The sequence below is a fragment of the Arachis stenosperma genome, chromosome 1 (assembly GCF_014773155.1).
Source record: "Arachis stenosperma cultivar V10309 chromosome 1, arast.V10309.gnm1.PFL2, whole genome shotgun sequence".
In the NCBI taxonomy this organism is placed as follows: domain Eukaryota; kingdom Viridiplantae; phylum Streptophyta; class Magnoliopsida; order Fabales; family Fabaceae; genus Arachis; species Arachis stenosperma.
The window spans coordinates 127387580-127403401 of NC_080377.1; the positions used below are offsets into that span (position 1 = coordinate 127387580).

General features: G+C 31.9%; 2 protein-coding genes across 2 annotated transcripts; one reads left to right on the top strand and one right to left on the bottom strand.

Annotated features, from left to right (window-relative positions):
* The first annotated feature begins 1020 nt into the window (after positions 1-1020).
* LOC130934462 (prolycopene isomerase, chloroplastic-like) lies at positions 1021-13186 on the top strand. Its single transcript, XM_057864030.1, has 9 exons — positions 1021-1200; positions 1313-1411; positions 9611-9820; positions 9978-10088; positions 10171-10224; positions 10318-10599; positions 11956-12147; positions 12248-12406; positions 12510-13186. The coding sequence occupies exons 1-9, from the start codon at positions 1021-1023 to the stop codon at positions 13059-13061; spliced, it is 1839 nt and encodes a 612-aa protein (XP_057720013.1). The 3' UTR covers positions 13062-13186.
* A 79-nt stretch (positions 13187-13265) lies between these two features.
* LOC130972146 (uncharacterized) lies at positions 13266-14217 on the bottom strand. Its single transcript, XM_057897155.1, has 2 exons — positions 13934-14217; positions 13266-13701 (listed from the first exon to the last, which is right to left on the bottom strand). Exons 1-2 carry the CDS (start codon positions 14017-14019, stop codon positions 13596-13598), a joined length of 192 nt encoding a protein of 63 aa, XP_057753138.1. The 5' UTR covers positions 14020-14217; the 3' UTR covers positions 13266-13595.
* Positions 14218-15822: the final 1605 nt, after the last annotated feature.

Below are 15822 nucleotides of genomic sequence, written 5' to 3' on the forward strand. Positions count from 1 at the left end.
TGTGCCATGGTGCATGCTTTTTGCCGATGATATCGTCCTTATGGGAGAGTCAAGGGAAGACCTAAATAAGAAATTGTAGTTATGGAAAGAAGCTTTAGAAGTGTATGGTCTGCGCATAAGCCGTAGCAAGACGGAATATATGGAATGTAAGTTCAGTTTGAGAAGGAAAAACCCCCAATATAGAGGTGAAGATTGGAGAAAACATCCTACGAAAAGTTAAAATTTTTAAGTATCTTGGGTGCATTATACAGGATAATGGAGAGATTGAACATGATGTAAATCATAGGATCCAAGCAGGTTGGTCAAAATGGCAGAGTGCATCTGGTTTTATATGCGACAAAAAAGTGCCTCTAAAACTTAAAGGTGAATTCTATCACACCACTATAAGACTGGCTATGCTGTATGGTATGGAGTGTTGGGCGGTTAAAGGGGAGCACGAACATAAGCTGAGTGTGGCAGAGATGAAGATGTTGAGATGGATGAGTGGTCATACGCGATTGGATAAAATAAGGAATGAAGATATAAGGGAGAGAGTTGGAGTAGCACCCATTATGGAAAAGATGGTTGAATCGCGTCTCAGGTGGTTTGGACATGTGAGAAGAAGACCGATAGAACATCCAGTCAGGAGGGTGGATGAGATGGAAGATGGACAAAGGGCGAAAGGCAGAGGAAGATCTAATAAGACCATCCATGAGGTGGTCAAACGAGATCTACATGTAAACAGTCTCTCTGTAGACATGATACATGACAGAGCACAATGGCGTCATTTGATTCATGTAGGGGTGGCAGGAGTACCCAAACCCGCGGGCACCCGACCCGCCCCAATCCGATCGGGGTAGGTTTAAACCCGACCCGGAGCGGGGCGGGGCGGGACGGGTTCGGGGTTAGGATAAACCCGCCCCGGAGTTCATATACATATATATATATATATATATGGATTAGGGTTTCGCTTTGTGCCTCCATCCCCTTCAGACACCATAATCTTCTTTTTCTTCCTCAGAGAACCCAAGTCACCTGGCCATGGTCTTCTTCTCCGTTGTTCAGTCCCTCGCCCCCTTGCCGTCGCTGCTCAGCCTCTCATTCCCTCGTCGTCGTTGCCCACTCCTTGCTGTCGCCGCAGCTCCTCGCTGTCCGCTCAACCCGCAGCTCCTCGCCGTCGCCGCTCTGCCCGCAGCTCCAGCATGTCGTCGCTGCTCAGTTGTTAGCTCCATAAGACCGTAAGTTCCTCTCGCTCTTGTTCTCTCGTGCGCGCTTTCTCTCTCTCCCTCTCCATCATATTGTGAGATATGAGTTCTTTTTTGTTCTTCTACAGATTCATCTCTTGGTTGCCGTCGCTGTGAGATTGGCCATCGCCATTGCATGTGAGCCTGTCACCGGAGCCCCTTCTCTTTGTCTCTCTGAGTCTGTGACTGTAAGTTTTACAATTTTTTATTCAATTTTGTAAATGTATGTGCTGAAGTTGGTTTATATGTGTTTGATTGAGAATTTTATTGTAAATTTGTTGATTGAGAATTATTTTGTTGATTGCAATTTGTTTGTGTCTCTGATGGTAGTTTTTTATTTTTCATTTTTCATTTTGATTGAGCATTAGAAACTTTGTGATTGTAATTTTGCTTTAACGTGTCTAATTGTAGTTTTTTAATTTTTTATTTTGAATGCGAATAAGAGACATTGTAATTACAATTTTGTTTATATGTGTTTGATTGTAGTTCTTTATTTTTCATTTTAAATTGTTTTCGGCTCTAGTATTTTTCATGATGTTGGCATGTTGCAATTGCAATTGGTTATATATGTTGATTGAGAATGAGGCTATCATATTCATGCTTTATGCTTTAGATCAACAGAACAATAAAAATTTAGTACTCTTATAGTTTATACTAGTATTTATAATCTAATACTTACCTATGCTATAATGCTTCTTTGTAAAGTTTTCAAAGTGCTTCCGACTTTTACATTAGCAAAGATTCAAGAATTGAAGGATCTTGAAGAGGAAGCTAAGAGGAACCAATCCTTGAAATCTCTCTTGCTATCTCCTTCTGGTGACTTTGTGCTTTCTTATTATGAAAATAAAGTAAGCTACTAATTAACTAACTTTATAAACTAAAACATATGTAGTAGTTTTCAAATGTGATTGAGTATTTTTATTCATTCATTCAAAAAGATGTTTTTGAATTCAAGAGCAAGATGGTTGGGCTTTATTTCTCATTGAGTTCATACGAAAGATGCACTAACTTTACTTTCGGTCTGGTGGAGTTTTATGACAAGGTAAGGTCAGATGAGAAGAGCTTTGAGATTGTGATGATACCTCTTGAAGAGTAAGAAGAATCCTTTAAGAAATGATTGAAAAGTATGCCTTGGTTGTCATTGTCTTTTGAGGACAAGAATGGTGGAAAATGATAAAAAATAAAGATTGAATACTCTTTTATATTAATGTTGTAATTTTTTTATTATAGTGTTAAATTTATAGTGATCAAACATTAGCTTTTTTTAATTTCAAGTTATTGACATTGTATGAATCTTATATTTGTATTTTAATTTATGCATGAACTTTAAATTTTTGTCTTAATTTATATATGAATATGTACAAATTAAAATGTTATTTAATTTTTACAGGAACGGGTAGGGGCGGGGCGGGTTAGGGTACTACAATTTACTACTCGCGAGTAGTTATGGAACGGGTAGTATATGAGTAACAGGACGGCGGGATGGGGTCGGGTAGAGTAAAAATCTGACTCTACCCGTTCCACTGTCACCACTAAATTTATATAGCTGACCCCACTTAGTGGGACAAGGCTGTTATTGTTGTTGTATTTTTATGATCTAGGTTTTATGAATTGAAGGATTTAAGGAGAAGTATGCACGGTCAATGACATTATCCGCTTATGTATAATGGAGGAAGAATTTAAAAATAAATGATTTGTAAGGTTGTTATAATATTTAAAAAAAAAAGTAAAATGTATTAGTAATGCTAACACGTTGAATTTGAAAAATGTTGACCTAACATTTGTATTGCAATCAATGATATTAAGATTAGTATTATTGTGTAATTAGGAATTTAAATAAAAGGCTTAATTATTTGAAGTAATTAAAGATTATAGATAAACTAAATTTAAAACTTACTCAACTAATGATTTTACAGTAGAGTTGTGTAATATATAAAATCTTTAAATCAATTGAATAATAAAATGTTGAATGGCAATTGTAATTATCGTAGTAGTACCTATAAGTTGACATAGAACCATCATTTCTTGAGATAAGTGGTAATAATATATAACATTGGGTTTTTTATTTTTTATTTTTTGACAGTGTATGATATGATGATATAAATATTTGTTCGACTATTATGATTTATATGCTGTAAATAAATAATTATTCTTTTATTAATATTTTAGCATATATTATTTCATTAATCATTCATTTTATAATCATAAATTTTTATTTCGTTTGAATATAATTTTTTAATATCAATAAATTATTTATATTTGTTAATTTATAATTTGATAGTTGTATTATGTTTTATTTTTCAAGAATAATAATAGTTTCTTTTGTTTTTTTTTTAAGTATATCTGATAGAAGCAAAATTTTAAAAAGTACGTATAATTTTTTGTTTTTATATCATTTATTTTACTAGGAATTCCACTAGAATAATGTACAGTTTACTGAAACAAATAATAAATTGTGACAAAATTATGTTTCATTATATAATATGAATTTAATTATACATTTGTTTAAAATTTTACTGCAAAGCATGATGATTTTTGGATCTTAAAAGTCAAAGCAAAATAATAGTATTGAATATTTAGTGATAGTCATATATTATAAGTTTTTTGTGAAATTAATAGTCTATTTATGATTAGTATTTTACAAATTAGTGTTAAAAAATGTAAACACTGAACAATCAAAATACAAGTTAAAAGGATTTGCTTTCTATAAATCTTATGGTGCCTAATTCGATAGAGTAACATAAAAAGTAAATTATTTTACTTTATTTATCTTATACAATATATATTTAATATTTACTATTGCAAATTTGATTGAAATAATACGAATTTACACATTGTGACTATTATTGGAATTTGATACTTTGCTGGAGGTTAATAATTTTTGCTAATATAGATTTAAGTTGTAGATACCAAATTATATGGAGCAACCAATATTTGAATTTTTTGACTAATATTTCATAGGCTAATGTTTACGGTATGTAAATTTAAGATATAATTAAAAAATAATTAATCTTTTATTATTGTAAGGATATAAAGTTTATTATAATGAAGAGTAAAATCTTACTGTCATTATTTGTTAAATATATACTTAGAATGTGTTAGTGTAATAATTTTGTTTAAAATTTTGTTATATTGGGATGAAAATCATGAAATTTTGTAAAATGACAAGGTAACCAACTCTCAATATAGAGCAATATACTTTTGTATTGTATATAAGAATCCAACTTTAAAATTAATAAATTAGTCTTTAATTATTATATATATATATATATATATATATATATATATATATATAACTATAATAAAATAAAACGATCATTTAGTTCATAATATTTTGAGAAATTAAAAATTATTCAATTATATTTAGAAGATAATTTTATTGTTGGATTATTTTGTCTTAAAATCCTAAACATACTATCTTAATTCATATTTGTATTCTATTAGAATAGTTTTATCTTTTAAAAGTAGGTTTGATTAGAAAGTAGTAATGAGATATTGAGATATAAAAATTAACTATATTTTGAATAATATTTTAAACCAATTCTTAAAAAAGTTTTAGTCGCACATCTTAATACTTGTCAAATTTTAATTACTAAATTAGTCTCCAAATTTTTATTGCATCAAACGAATTAATCCTAATATTACAGATTGTTATCTTTATTAAATAATAATACGAAATGATTTGTCCAATTTTTTTTACCAAAATTGAATGTGAATATCGATTTGTTAAGGACTACATTATCCAACTAAAAATTCTTTGAAAATTGATTTGGGATATTATCAATTTTTTGTTTTTAGGATTCGGTGGTCGCAGAACCTTTGGACCACTTAATGGTCTCATTAAAAAATATGTTTTTAGAGTGTTTTTAACAATTGTTACATAGTCCTTGAACTAATTTTAATTACAAATTAATCCCATATATTTTATTTAATTATAAAAACTGTTTTTTATTTTATAAATTATTATTTTATCAATTATCTATTATATTTATTAACAATTAAATACAAAAACAACAACCAATTATATCCTTCATTGATCCTAATAAAGCTTTTGGCCATTCCAATCGGTTAAAATATTAAATTTGATCTCGTGACGTTCGTCCATGGCTTCTAAATCGTGTTTCCTTGAAATTCAATCGATTGGTTTATCAAAACAATCGATTGAATTGTAACTCAATCGATTGAATTACCGTGTATCACAAAACAATCGATTGAAAGTTGTAAGGTAGAATGATTTTCGTTTAAACCAATCGATTGTTTATACTTTCCAATCGAATGAATGCCCAAAAACAATCGATTGTTTTTGTTACTCAATCGATTGCATTCACGAAAACAACATGGATTTGCCAAATACAATCGATTGGAAAGTGATGACATTGAAGTTTTAGCCAAATTCAATCGATTGGTAATGTAATCCAATCGATTGGAAGGTGATGAGGTTGAATTTTTTGCCAACTTCAATCGATTGGTAATGCTACCCAATCGATTGAAATGTGTCCTGTGCCTATTTCAATCTTGTTATTTTTTTAGAAATTATCTTATTATTCATCTATCTTATCTTTAAAATTCTATCTTCAATTTTTGCTGTTTTATTTTGATGTAGATAAACTAATCTTATCCTTTCCTTAATATTAACATTATAAATTGGTGAATAATCCATCACTAATTATTCAATCCCACCATTGAAATTGTGTATCATTTTCTTTGATTATAAAAAATTTAATTGTTTTTCTTTGGAACATCCATCTACTCAATATCCAATTTTTTTTATTTTTTATCCGTCTATTTAATATTCATTATTTCTTCATCGTTAATCACCGTTGCAGTAATCAGCAAAGGTCCAATCAAGTTTTTCATTATAGTGTTCAAAAAATAAACAATCGTTTTGATTACAAAATCGAGGTCAGTGAATAGAATCTCTAATTTTGCAATTATTTGTTCCGATACTTTATTTGTGAAATTGATTGTGTAAGGAAAAAATATTTTTTTATCTTTTATTAATTCACAAAAATTGAAAAATACTAAAAAGTAAATAGATGTTATTATTTTTTATTATTAATTAATTAGCTAGTAATCAGGGACGGACCTAGAGGGGGCGAGTAGTGGCCTGGACACCCAAAATTTTAAGAAACTATACTTATCTATAACAATTTATATTAGGAATACAGAGGTTGGTGTCGATTATTTTTTTCCTATTTTACCCCTATGTTTATAATCTAAAACAACATACTCAATTACGTACTCACGTTCTGTAAATTTTGCATTAACCCATAACAGAATGATGTAACTGCTCATTAAGATATTTTTATTGGATGTAAATTATTGTTACAAATATTTTTATTAAGATATGTTTTGAAGAAATAAAAGTAGAATAGTTCAATAAGGATTAATTTTTAAAAAAAATAAATTTACACTAATAATTTTTCTCTCCAAATTATTAACGTACTTTTCTAATATACTCTAAGTACCTACACAATATATAATATCAATTAGCGTTTAAATTTAAGTTCCAATATTGTTATTAACGAGAGAGCTTTATTAATTTTTAAAAAAATTTACACACAATAAGTTTTGTATCAATATATCATGATTTATTTTAAAAATAATATTTATTCATTTAAGTTATCGAGTGTCTTAAAAAATTATATTTAAATAATTTTTTTATTTTTTAACTATTTTATATTTTTAGATTGAAAACTTTGTATTTTTTTTATTCAAGCTTTATTTTTATATTTTATTTTAATTGTCTTATTCAAAATTATTAATATGAATTTTTATTTTGTAGGATAAATAAAAAGATGAGATTTTTTTAATAAATTAAATTATTAAAAAACTTACTTATTATAAAAGAAGTTAAGTATATTTCTTGATTCACTTTTGAATGTAATCAAAATAAATATAAATTTATTCAATTTTTTAAAATTTACATTAATATTAAGAAAAAGATAAGATTAGTTTATCTACATCAAAATAAAACAGCAAAAATCGAAGATAGAATTTTAAAGATAAGATAGATGAATAATAAAATAATTTCTAAAAAGATAACAAGATTGAAATAGGCGCATGACATATTTGAATCGAAGGGGTAGCATTACCAATCGATTGAAGTTGGCAAAAAATTCAACTTCATCACCTTCCAATCGATTGGATTACATTACCAATCCATTGAATTTGGCTAAAACTTCAATGTCATCACTTTCCAATCGATTGTATTAAGCATATCCATGTTGTTTTCGTAAATTCAATCGAGTAACAAAAACAATTGATTGTTGTTGGGCATTCATTCGATTGGAAAGTATAAACAATCGATTGGTTTAAGCGAAAACTATTCTACCTTACAACTTTCAATCGATTGTTTTGTGATACACCGTAATTCAATCGATTGAGTTACAATTCAATCGATTGTTTTGATAAACCAATCGATTGAATTTCAAGGAAACACGATTTAGAAACCATGGACGAAACGTCACGAGATCAAATTTAATATTTTAATCGATTGGAATGGCTAAAAGCTTTATTAGGATCAATGGAGGATATAATTGGTTGTTGTTTTTTTATTTGATTGTTAATAAATATAATAGATAATTGATAAAATAATAATTTATAAAATAAAAAACAGTTTTTATAATTAAATAAAATATATGAGGTTAATTTGCAATTAAAATTAGTTCAAGGACTATGTAGCAATTGTTAAAAAAACTCTAAAAATATGTTTTTTAATGGGACCATTAAGTAGTCCAAAGGTTTTGAGACCACCGAATTCTGAACCTTAATACTTGTCAAATTTTAATTACTAAATTAGTCTCCAAATTTTTATTGCATCAAACGAATTAATCCTGATATTACAGATTGTTATCTTTATTAAATAATAATACGAAATGATTTGTCCAATTTTTTTACCAAAATTGAATGTGAATATCGATTTGTTAAGGACTACATTATCCAACTAAAAATTCTTTGAAAATTGATTTGGGATATTATTCTTATATTTTTTTTTGTTTAAATAACACAAAATAATATTTAACATAATATTTAATATTAAACTAATATAACTTAACTATTTTTGTCTGAAAACAGAAAAAAATAACAAAAAGGAGAAAAATCACAACAGGAAAAGCAGGGGTAAATGACCAGATTCACTGTTCATGGCACGGTTAAGAATTTGTCCAGGCTTCTGGAAGGGTCAAGCCATCAGAGTACTGACTATTGTTTAATAATGCAAGTCTGGCCATAAAATATGCAGCGTGCTTGGCGGTTTATTTGAAAAAGAGCAACCTCAGCCCTCCATTTCCAATTGAAGGCATCATGCATTTTGTATTTTTTGTTTATTAATTACTTCATGTTCCGAGCTGGTGGTGCACATTTTTCTTTTATATTCTGAATCCAACAATAACAATTACATTGAATTGGCCTCGTGCGTTGCACACAAAATTATACCACTATTTAAAGAAAAAGTCTTCGTTCAAAGTCTGGTGGAATAGAACCGCACACCAGTCACTACTCAAAAAGAATTGAATTTATAGTAATTGTTGGCAGCCCGGCACATGCCACATCATGCATTGACTTGCTGATGGACGAATGGAATTATCACATGAAATGGAGGAAGGATGGAAGAAAAATGAGCTACGCTTTTTCTTCAAGAAAGCATCATATCATAGACTTGCCGGTCTGTGTGTTCAATTAAGTCGCAGTGAACATTTGACCAAGTTGGTAGATGATAAATGATAATCAATTAATAATGCTAAAGACAGTCAAAGATACCCTACTGGAGATCGTTCTTGATTCTGATACCATGTGAATCGAGATTAAGAAAATTAAGTACATGCTTTGACACGTAAAGGAAGTTGCATTTTCTAATAGTTTAATTTAAAAAGAATCTGATGTGATCTGCAAAATTTATTATTTAAAAGTATAACTTAAAAATATATAGATTATTAAACTAAAAGAATTTAACTGATGGCTAAAAATATTGACCAAAAAGATAAATTCTACATACCCTTAAACTTTTCTCTTAACTGGTTTTTAGTTATTAACTTTTGCCTATATAAAGGCAAGCAAATGTACCATAGCTATATGTGGCATGAATGAAAAATGCTTTGAGTTAGTACTGAAACTATCTCCTCTATCTTCTTAAGAGTGTTGGTGAGTTTGAGAGAAAAATATCAGTGTCATTTATGTGAACGAGCGATCTTGGTTCAATTAATTGAGAGTTCGAACTTTACAAAAACTATCATCAAAGCGGCCATTCCTTCATTCATTCATTCATTCATTCATTCATTCATTCATTCATTCATTCATTCATTGCAATATCCAATGCATACCATCAATATGATGATGGGAGCTGCAACGTTTCGATATCCTGCGCTTGCTCCTCCTCTTGCTCCAAGTGGGAGAGTATCCACAGCCAAGTGGAAGGTGCAGGTGGCATCTTCCTCTCTCTGGCAAGATACGAGCAGGATGTGCTTGTTGTCGAAAGCCATGACCGCCCCGGCGGGGCTGCCCATTCTTTTGATATCAAAGGCTACAAGTTTGATTCCGGTCCATCTGTATTCTCTGGCTTGCAATCAAAGGGTTCTCAGCCTAATCCTCTTGCCCAGGTACTATTTCCCTTGCTTCATCTCCTTTGTTCGATATATAACTATTCATGTGTCTCTATCTAATTGCCTAAACTTTTAGAATAAGTGGTTTTATAACATTCTTTTACTACCTTGCTTGGGAGACTTCTCAGTTCTCAGTTTGCTTTTATGGCTTCAGGTTCTAGATGCATTGGGCGAGTCTATCCCATGTGCCACTTATGATTCATGGGATGTCTACATCCCTGAAGGTGACTTCAGGTTTCGAGTAGGGCCTACGGAATTTTTGAAGGTGGAAGGAACTTGCATACTCATCTCATTCCTTGCTGTTTTTTTGTGTTTTGATTTCTACTTATCAGCTCAGTTATTTGCAGGACCTTGAGAAGTATGCAGGACCAAATGCTGTTCAAGAATGGAAGAAACTTATGGTGAGTTCTAACATTCCGCCTTTCCATGCAAATAATGTCCAAGAGTAGGTAGACATGCTTGACAACATAGAAAATTTGTGATTTCCTTGACAGGATGCCATACTTCCACTTTCAACAGCAGCAATGGCGCTTCCTCCTCTATCTATTCGAGGAGATTTTGGCGTTCTTTCGACAGCAGCAGTTAGATATGCTCCTTCTCTCATAAAATCATTTGTTCAAATGGGAGGACCTTTTGGGGCCAAAAAACTTTCCAGACCATTCTCGGAAATACTTGATGGATTGGACATAAAAGACCCTTTCATACGGAATTGGATTGACCTATGGTCATTCATATTTTCAGGGTTGAAAACTAATGGTGTAATCTCACAAGAGATGGTAACTACCAACTACTACACATGAAATTTTATATTTATATATATCATTCCATTTGCACATCAGCTTCTTGCTACTACAAGAAATTTCTAGGAATGAGCATGAATCGGATCCGATCCGCATATCCGCAGTGTTTATTCGAATCTGATCCAAAAATTGCAGGTATAGATCCGATCCGCAAGACTATCGGATCGGATCAGATTTGCACACTAATAGGATCGGATCGCGGATTTTGTGTAGGTATTCGCATATCCGCAAAAATAAAGAAATTAATAAGTAAATATTCTTTTTATGTTTTATTTCAACTAATAATTATCATATATGTAGTATTATTTTAGTTTATTATTTAACAAAAATATGCTTAATATTATTTTAAGAGTAAACATATTTAAAAGAATAGAAAAAATGAATTTTATTGATATTTTTTTAATAAAAATAAGCTTTTAAAAATATTTTTGTATTTGCGGATATATCGATATCCAATCCGATCCGAAAATGTGCAGATCGGATCGGATTCAAGCTTAAAAACTTCGGATATTGGATCCAATCCAATATGATGATTTTAGTACAGATCGGATCAAAATTTTAGCCATATCTGATTCGATCCACGTTCACCACTAGAAGTTTTTTTACCAAACATTTAATATGACTAAATGAGTTAATACTCAATTTGGCCCATAAAATTTGAAGTCGAATTTAATTTAATCTTTAAAATTTCAATGGACTCAAATTGGACACCAAATTTTACAATTGTAACTCACATTAACCCTTTAGCTAATCTCTATTAACGACATGTTGATTTGATATATTAATTTGTTGTGATTTAGATTCTTCGCCCAGGTTCTATATGATCAGGACTTATTAGAGCTCTAGAAGCTTGATTGTTGCTCCCAGAGCCGCAAAATTTTCAAATTGAACTTGTTATTGTCATTTTCATGAGAATGTTGGGGAGCCATCAAGCTTCTAAGAGGTTTAGTAGGTCTCAGTCACATGAAATCCAGGCAAAGAGTCCAAATCTTAACTTTCGAGGCAAAGAGTCCAAATCTTAACAAGTTATCGTGCAAAATCAACATGTCATTCATAGAAATCAGCTTAGGGGCTAGCATGAATTACTATTATAAATTTTGAGGGCAAAATTGAGTCAATTGTAATTTTAGAAATTAATCTGAATTTAAACTCAAATTTTAGGAGTTAAATTGAGTATTAACTAGTGACTAATAGAAGATTGATCCGTCATTTATCGTAAATCTTCATCTTCTAAGCAATAGTAACATTGCTGGTTGAAACTTGAAACATTAATTTACCAATAACAGTTTCTTGTATTGATGCCTGAATGGTTATTTTCCCCCAAATTTTCAGGTGTATATGCTTGCAGAATGGTACAAACCAGGAAGCTGTCTAGAATTCCCCAATCATGGAAGTGCTGCTATTGTTGATGCTCTTGTAAGAGGACTCGAGAAATTTGGTGGACGGATTTCTCTTCGGAGTCATGTGGAAAAAATTGTTGTTGAAAACGGCAGAGCCATTGGAGTCAAGCTGAGAAGTGGTCAAGTAAGTATATGACTAAAAGAAAAGGCATAAAGATCAAGCTAAGTAAGGTAAACTGGGGTTGTTGGATATGATATATTGATATATATTATTCATTGTGCAGTTCATACGAGCTAAAAAGGCTGTTGTGAGCAATGCATCAATGTGGGACACTTTGCGTTTGCTGCCTAAAGATGTTATTCCGAAGTCTTACTCGGATAAGATTAAAACCACCCCTCAATGTGAATCGTTCCTGCATCTCCATTTGGGAATCGATGCTGAGGTTGGCCTGTCTTTCTGTTTCTGATTTATTTTTCACTTGAATCTATGGGTAGCATTGTTAGTGTGACAAGTCACAACTCACAACAATATGTTTGGTTGAGCAGGGTATCCGCGACGATCTGGGGATTCATCACGTAGTTGTAAATGACTGGGAAAGAGGTGTTGATGCTGAACAGAATGTAGTGCTGGTATCAGTACCCAGTGTACTTAGTCCTGATATGGCACCACCTGGGAAACATGTGTTACATGCTTATATACCAGGAACTGAACCATTCGAGTTATGGGAAGGACTTGAACGTACGAGTCCCGAATACAGAAAGCTCAAAGCTGAGAGATCAGAGGTAATCTGGAAAGCTGTGGAGCGAGTGCTTGGCGAAGGCTTCAGGAGGGAGAAATGTGAAGTGAAGCTAGTTGGAAGTCCACTGACACATAGAAGGTATCTTAGAAGGCACAGAGGAACATTTGGGCCAGCACTGGAAGCTGGCAAAGAAAGCTTTCCTGGCTCTTCAACTCCCATCCCACAGCTCTTCTGTTGTGGAGACTCCACCTTTCCTGGAATTGGGATCCCTGCCGTTGCTGCCAGTGGTGCAATTGCAGCAAATTCATTAGTTTCAGTGTCTCAACATTCCCAGTTGCTTGATGCAATTGGTATATGAAAACCGCACAACATGAGAGTCTTTGTGTCTTCCTTCTCAATTGAGATATTGTATTGTTTAATTATTGTGTGTATCTATTAGAAATTTTAGCTACAGGGAATAAAATCTCAGCTCTTTTTACCAAAGACCAAATGCCTAAACATCTGCATTCTTTCAATATTGTTGCCTTGTTGGAGCTAATAGCATTAAAGACAATAAGAACATAACTAGCATGTGCCTCAATCAAGGTATCAGATAATAATTCAAGGAAATACAATTAAAATAAATACCAATCTGAATAATGTATCAATTTTTTATTGATTAGCAATATAAAACATACATAGGTATAAAGATGATAATGGAATATCACCCCAAAATATCAAAATTCCTTTTTACCACTAATCAATACTAATGGCATGGTGCCTTTTTATTTCATAAGCTTCTTTCCCTAAATGAGTAACCTCATGCAGTTTCGTGTGCGTGAGTTTCCTATTTTTTGGTTGAATGGTTGTAGCTGCCAGCATTGATTTCTAAGAATATAACCCAACCCAACTCTCATTTTGGCTTTTGCTTCAAGAGTCCAGAAAGGGAAGCACAGTGAGTTGACTTAAAATCGCATTTCTCACAACAGGAGTTCAGCAGTTCAATGGGTTTCATGCACCTACACATTATGAAAGCAGATATGACAAACTTCCAACAACTCGGTGCTAACTAAAATATTACTGGATGATTGCTACTTGACACTCATGCCCTGTGTTGAAAAACTTTTAAAGTTTATAAATATGTAGCTCGTTTTGGTTCTCATATTTATTTCATATGCATTTATCTCTCAAAAAGGTTTGACAAGAACCCTAAACCATTTCCATGTTCAAGCAACGTTAATGGAAGCATACCTTTGAGGGAGAAAGTTATTCTTGGATAGGCAAGCTTGAATGTCGCAGGCCTCTTTCTTGCAGGGCTCCTTGCTCGGCTGCGGCATCTCTCTCTCTCTGTCTCTTTCTTAATTCTTCTCGTGCTGCCTTCGTCAATGGAGGACTACTTTTCTATTCGACTCTATTCTATGTTCCCAAATTGATCCCCAATAACTGCGGTCTCCCGTCTACGCCTCTCTACGGGTTGCGTTATTCTATTGTGTTTTTATTTTACACGCAAAATTACACCGCACACTCCATTTGTATTCGGCGTCACGGCGGAATAGAGAAGTCATACATTAATAATTGATTTTTATAATTAACCATTATAATCATGTTGTGAAACAACTAAATAAATAAAGAAGATGTAATTATAAAATAATGTAATATAATTAAATAGTTTTAATAATAATATTCACAATAATTATTATTTTAATATAATAAGAATGATTAATATATCTATTAATATTATATATTGTAGTATATGAATAGAAAAGATAAAAGAACTTTGTACATAGAAAGAGAGAGAAGATTTTGTATTTGTATTATGTGTGTAAAATACATCTCACGATGCTTGCTATTTATACGTATAAAGTAATTTCACTTTCAACCTTCATTTATTGTTTTTTGTCTTGTAAAGAGATTCATTCAATTTTAAGAATGATATCCACCTAAGTCATACGTGGTCATCCATCTTTATCACGACACTCCTCCTTGAATGACTATTTAGGATTATTGCCTCGTTAAAATCTTACTAAAGAAAAATCCAATAAAAAAAAAAACTTTAGTAAAGGAAAAAGAGTACAATATCCTTTAGTGATGGGACTGCCTCATTAAAAACCTTGTCAAGAAAAACCTATTGGAAAAAAACTTGACCAAAGGAAAAAGAGTATAACCTCCCCCTCTTGCCGACATCATTTAATGTCTCGAAATCGGCGTATTCCAATTTCATGTACCAATATTTTAAAGGAGGATTTTGGGAGTGACTTTGTCAATAAATCTGTCAGATTATCACTTGAGCAGATCTGTTGGATATCAATTATCCCTTGATTTTGAAGATCATGAGTGAAAAAGAATTTGGGAGAAATATGCTTTGTTCTATCACCTTTGATGTATCTACTTTTAAGTTGAGCAATGCATGTTGTATTATCTTCAAACAAGACAGTTAGAGCTATTTTATGGTCAATCAGTCCACATGATGACAGAATATATTGGATCAAACTCCTGAGCCAAAAACACTCGCGACTAGCTTCATGTATCGCGAGTATTTCAGCATGATTAGAGGAGGTTGCTGCTATCGTTTGTTTCGTGGACCTCCATGATATAGTTGTACCACTATATGTGAACAGGTATCTTGTTTGAGATCTCCCTTTATGTGGATCAGACAAGTAGCCAGCATCTGCATAGCCAACTAGTTGTGACTTGGATCCATAGGGATAAAACAATCCCATATCAACTGTTCCATGAAGATATCGAAAGATTTGCTTGATTCCGCTCCAATGTCTTCTGCTTGGAGAGGAACTATATCTTGCTAGTAAGTTCACATCAAATGATATATCGAGTCGTGTATTATTAGCAAGATACATTAGCACACTAAGATATGGTACTTCTGGACCAAGAATATCTTCATTTTCTTCTTTAGGACGGAATTGATCCTTCTCCACATCCAAAGATCTTACGATCATTGGGGTACTCAAGGAATGTGACTTATCCATATAAAATATTTTCAAGATCTTTTATGTGTATGTTGTTTGATGAATAAAGATCCCATTTTTTATATGCTCGATCTGCAGGTCGAGACAAAATTTAGTCCTTCTAAGATCCTTCATCTCAAACTCTTCTTTTAGAGTTTTTATAATTGTTGGAATCTC

Excerpts from the sequence above, each read along its gene's own strand:
- LOC130934462 (XM_057864030.1), top strand. The coding sequence starts at position 1,021 with ATGGTCTTCTTCTCCGTTGTTCAGTCCCTCGCCCCCTTGCCGTCGCTG. Across the intron at positions 9,821-9,977 it reads AGCCTAATCCTCTTGCCCAG|GTTCTAGATGCATTGGGCGA; the intron begins GTACTATTTCCC and ends TTATGGCTTCAG. Across the intron at positions 12,148-12,247 it reads TCAAGCTGAGAAGTGGTCAA|TTCATACGAGCTAAAAAGGC; the intron begins GTAAGTATATGA and ends TTCATTGTGCAG.
- LOC130972146 (XM_057897155.1), bottom strand. The coding sequence starts at position 14,019 with ATGCCGCAGCCGAGCAAGGAGCCCTGCAAGAAAGAGGCCTGCGACATT. Across the intron at positions 13,702-13,933 it reads AATAACTTTCTCCCTCAAAG|GTGCATGAAACCCATTGAAC; the intron begins GTATGCTTCCAT and ends CATAATGTGTAG.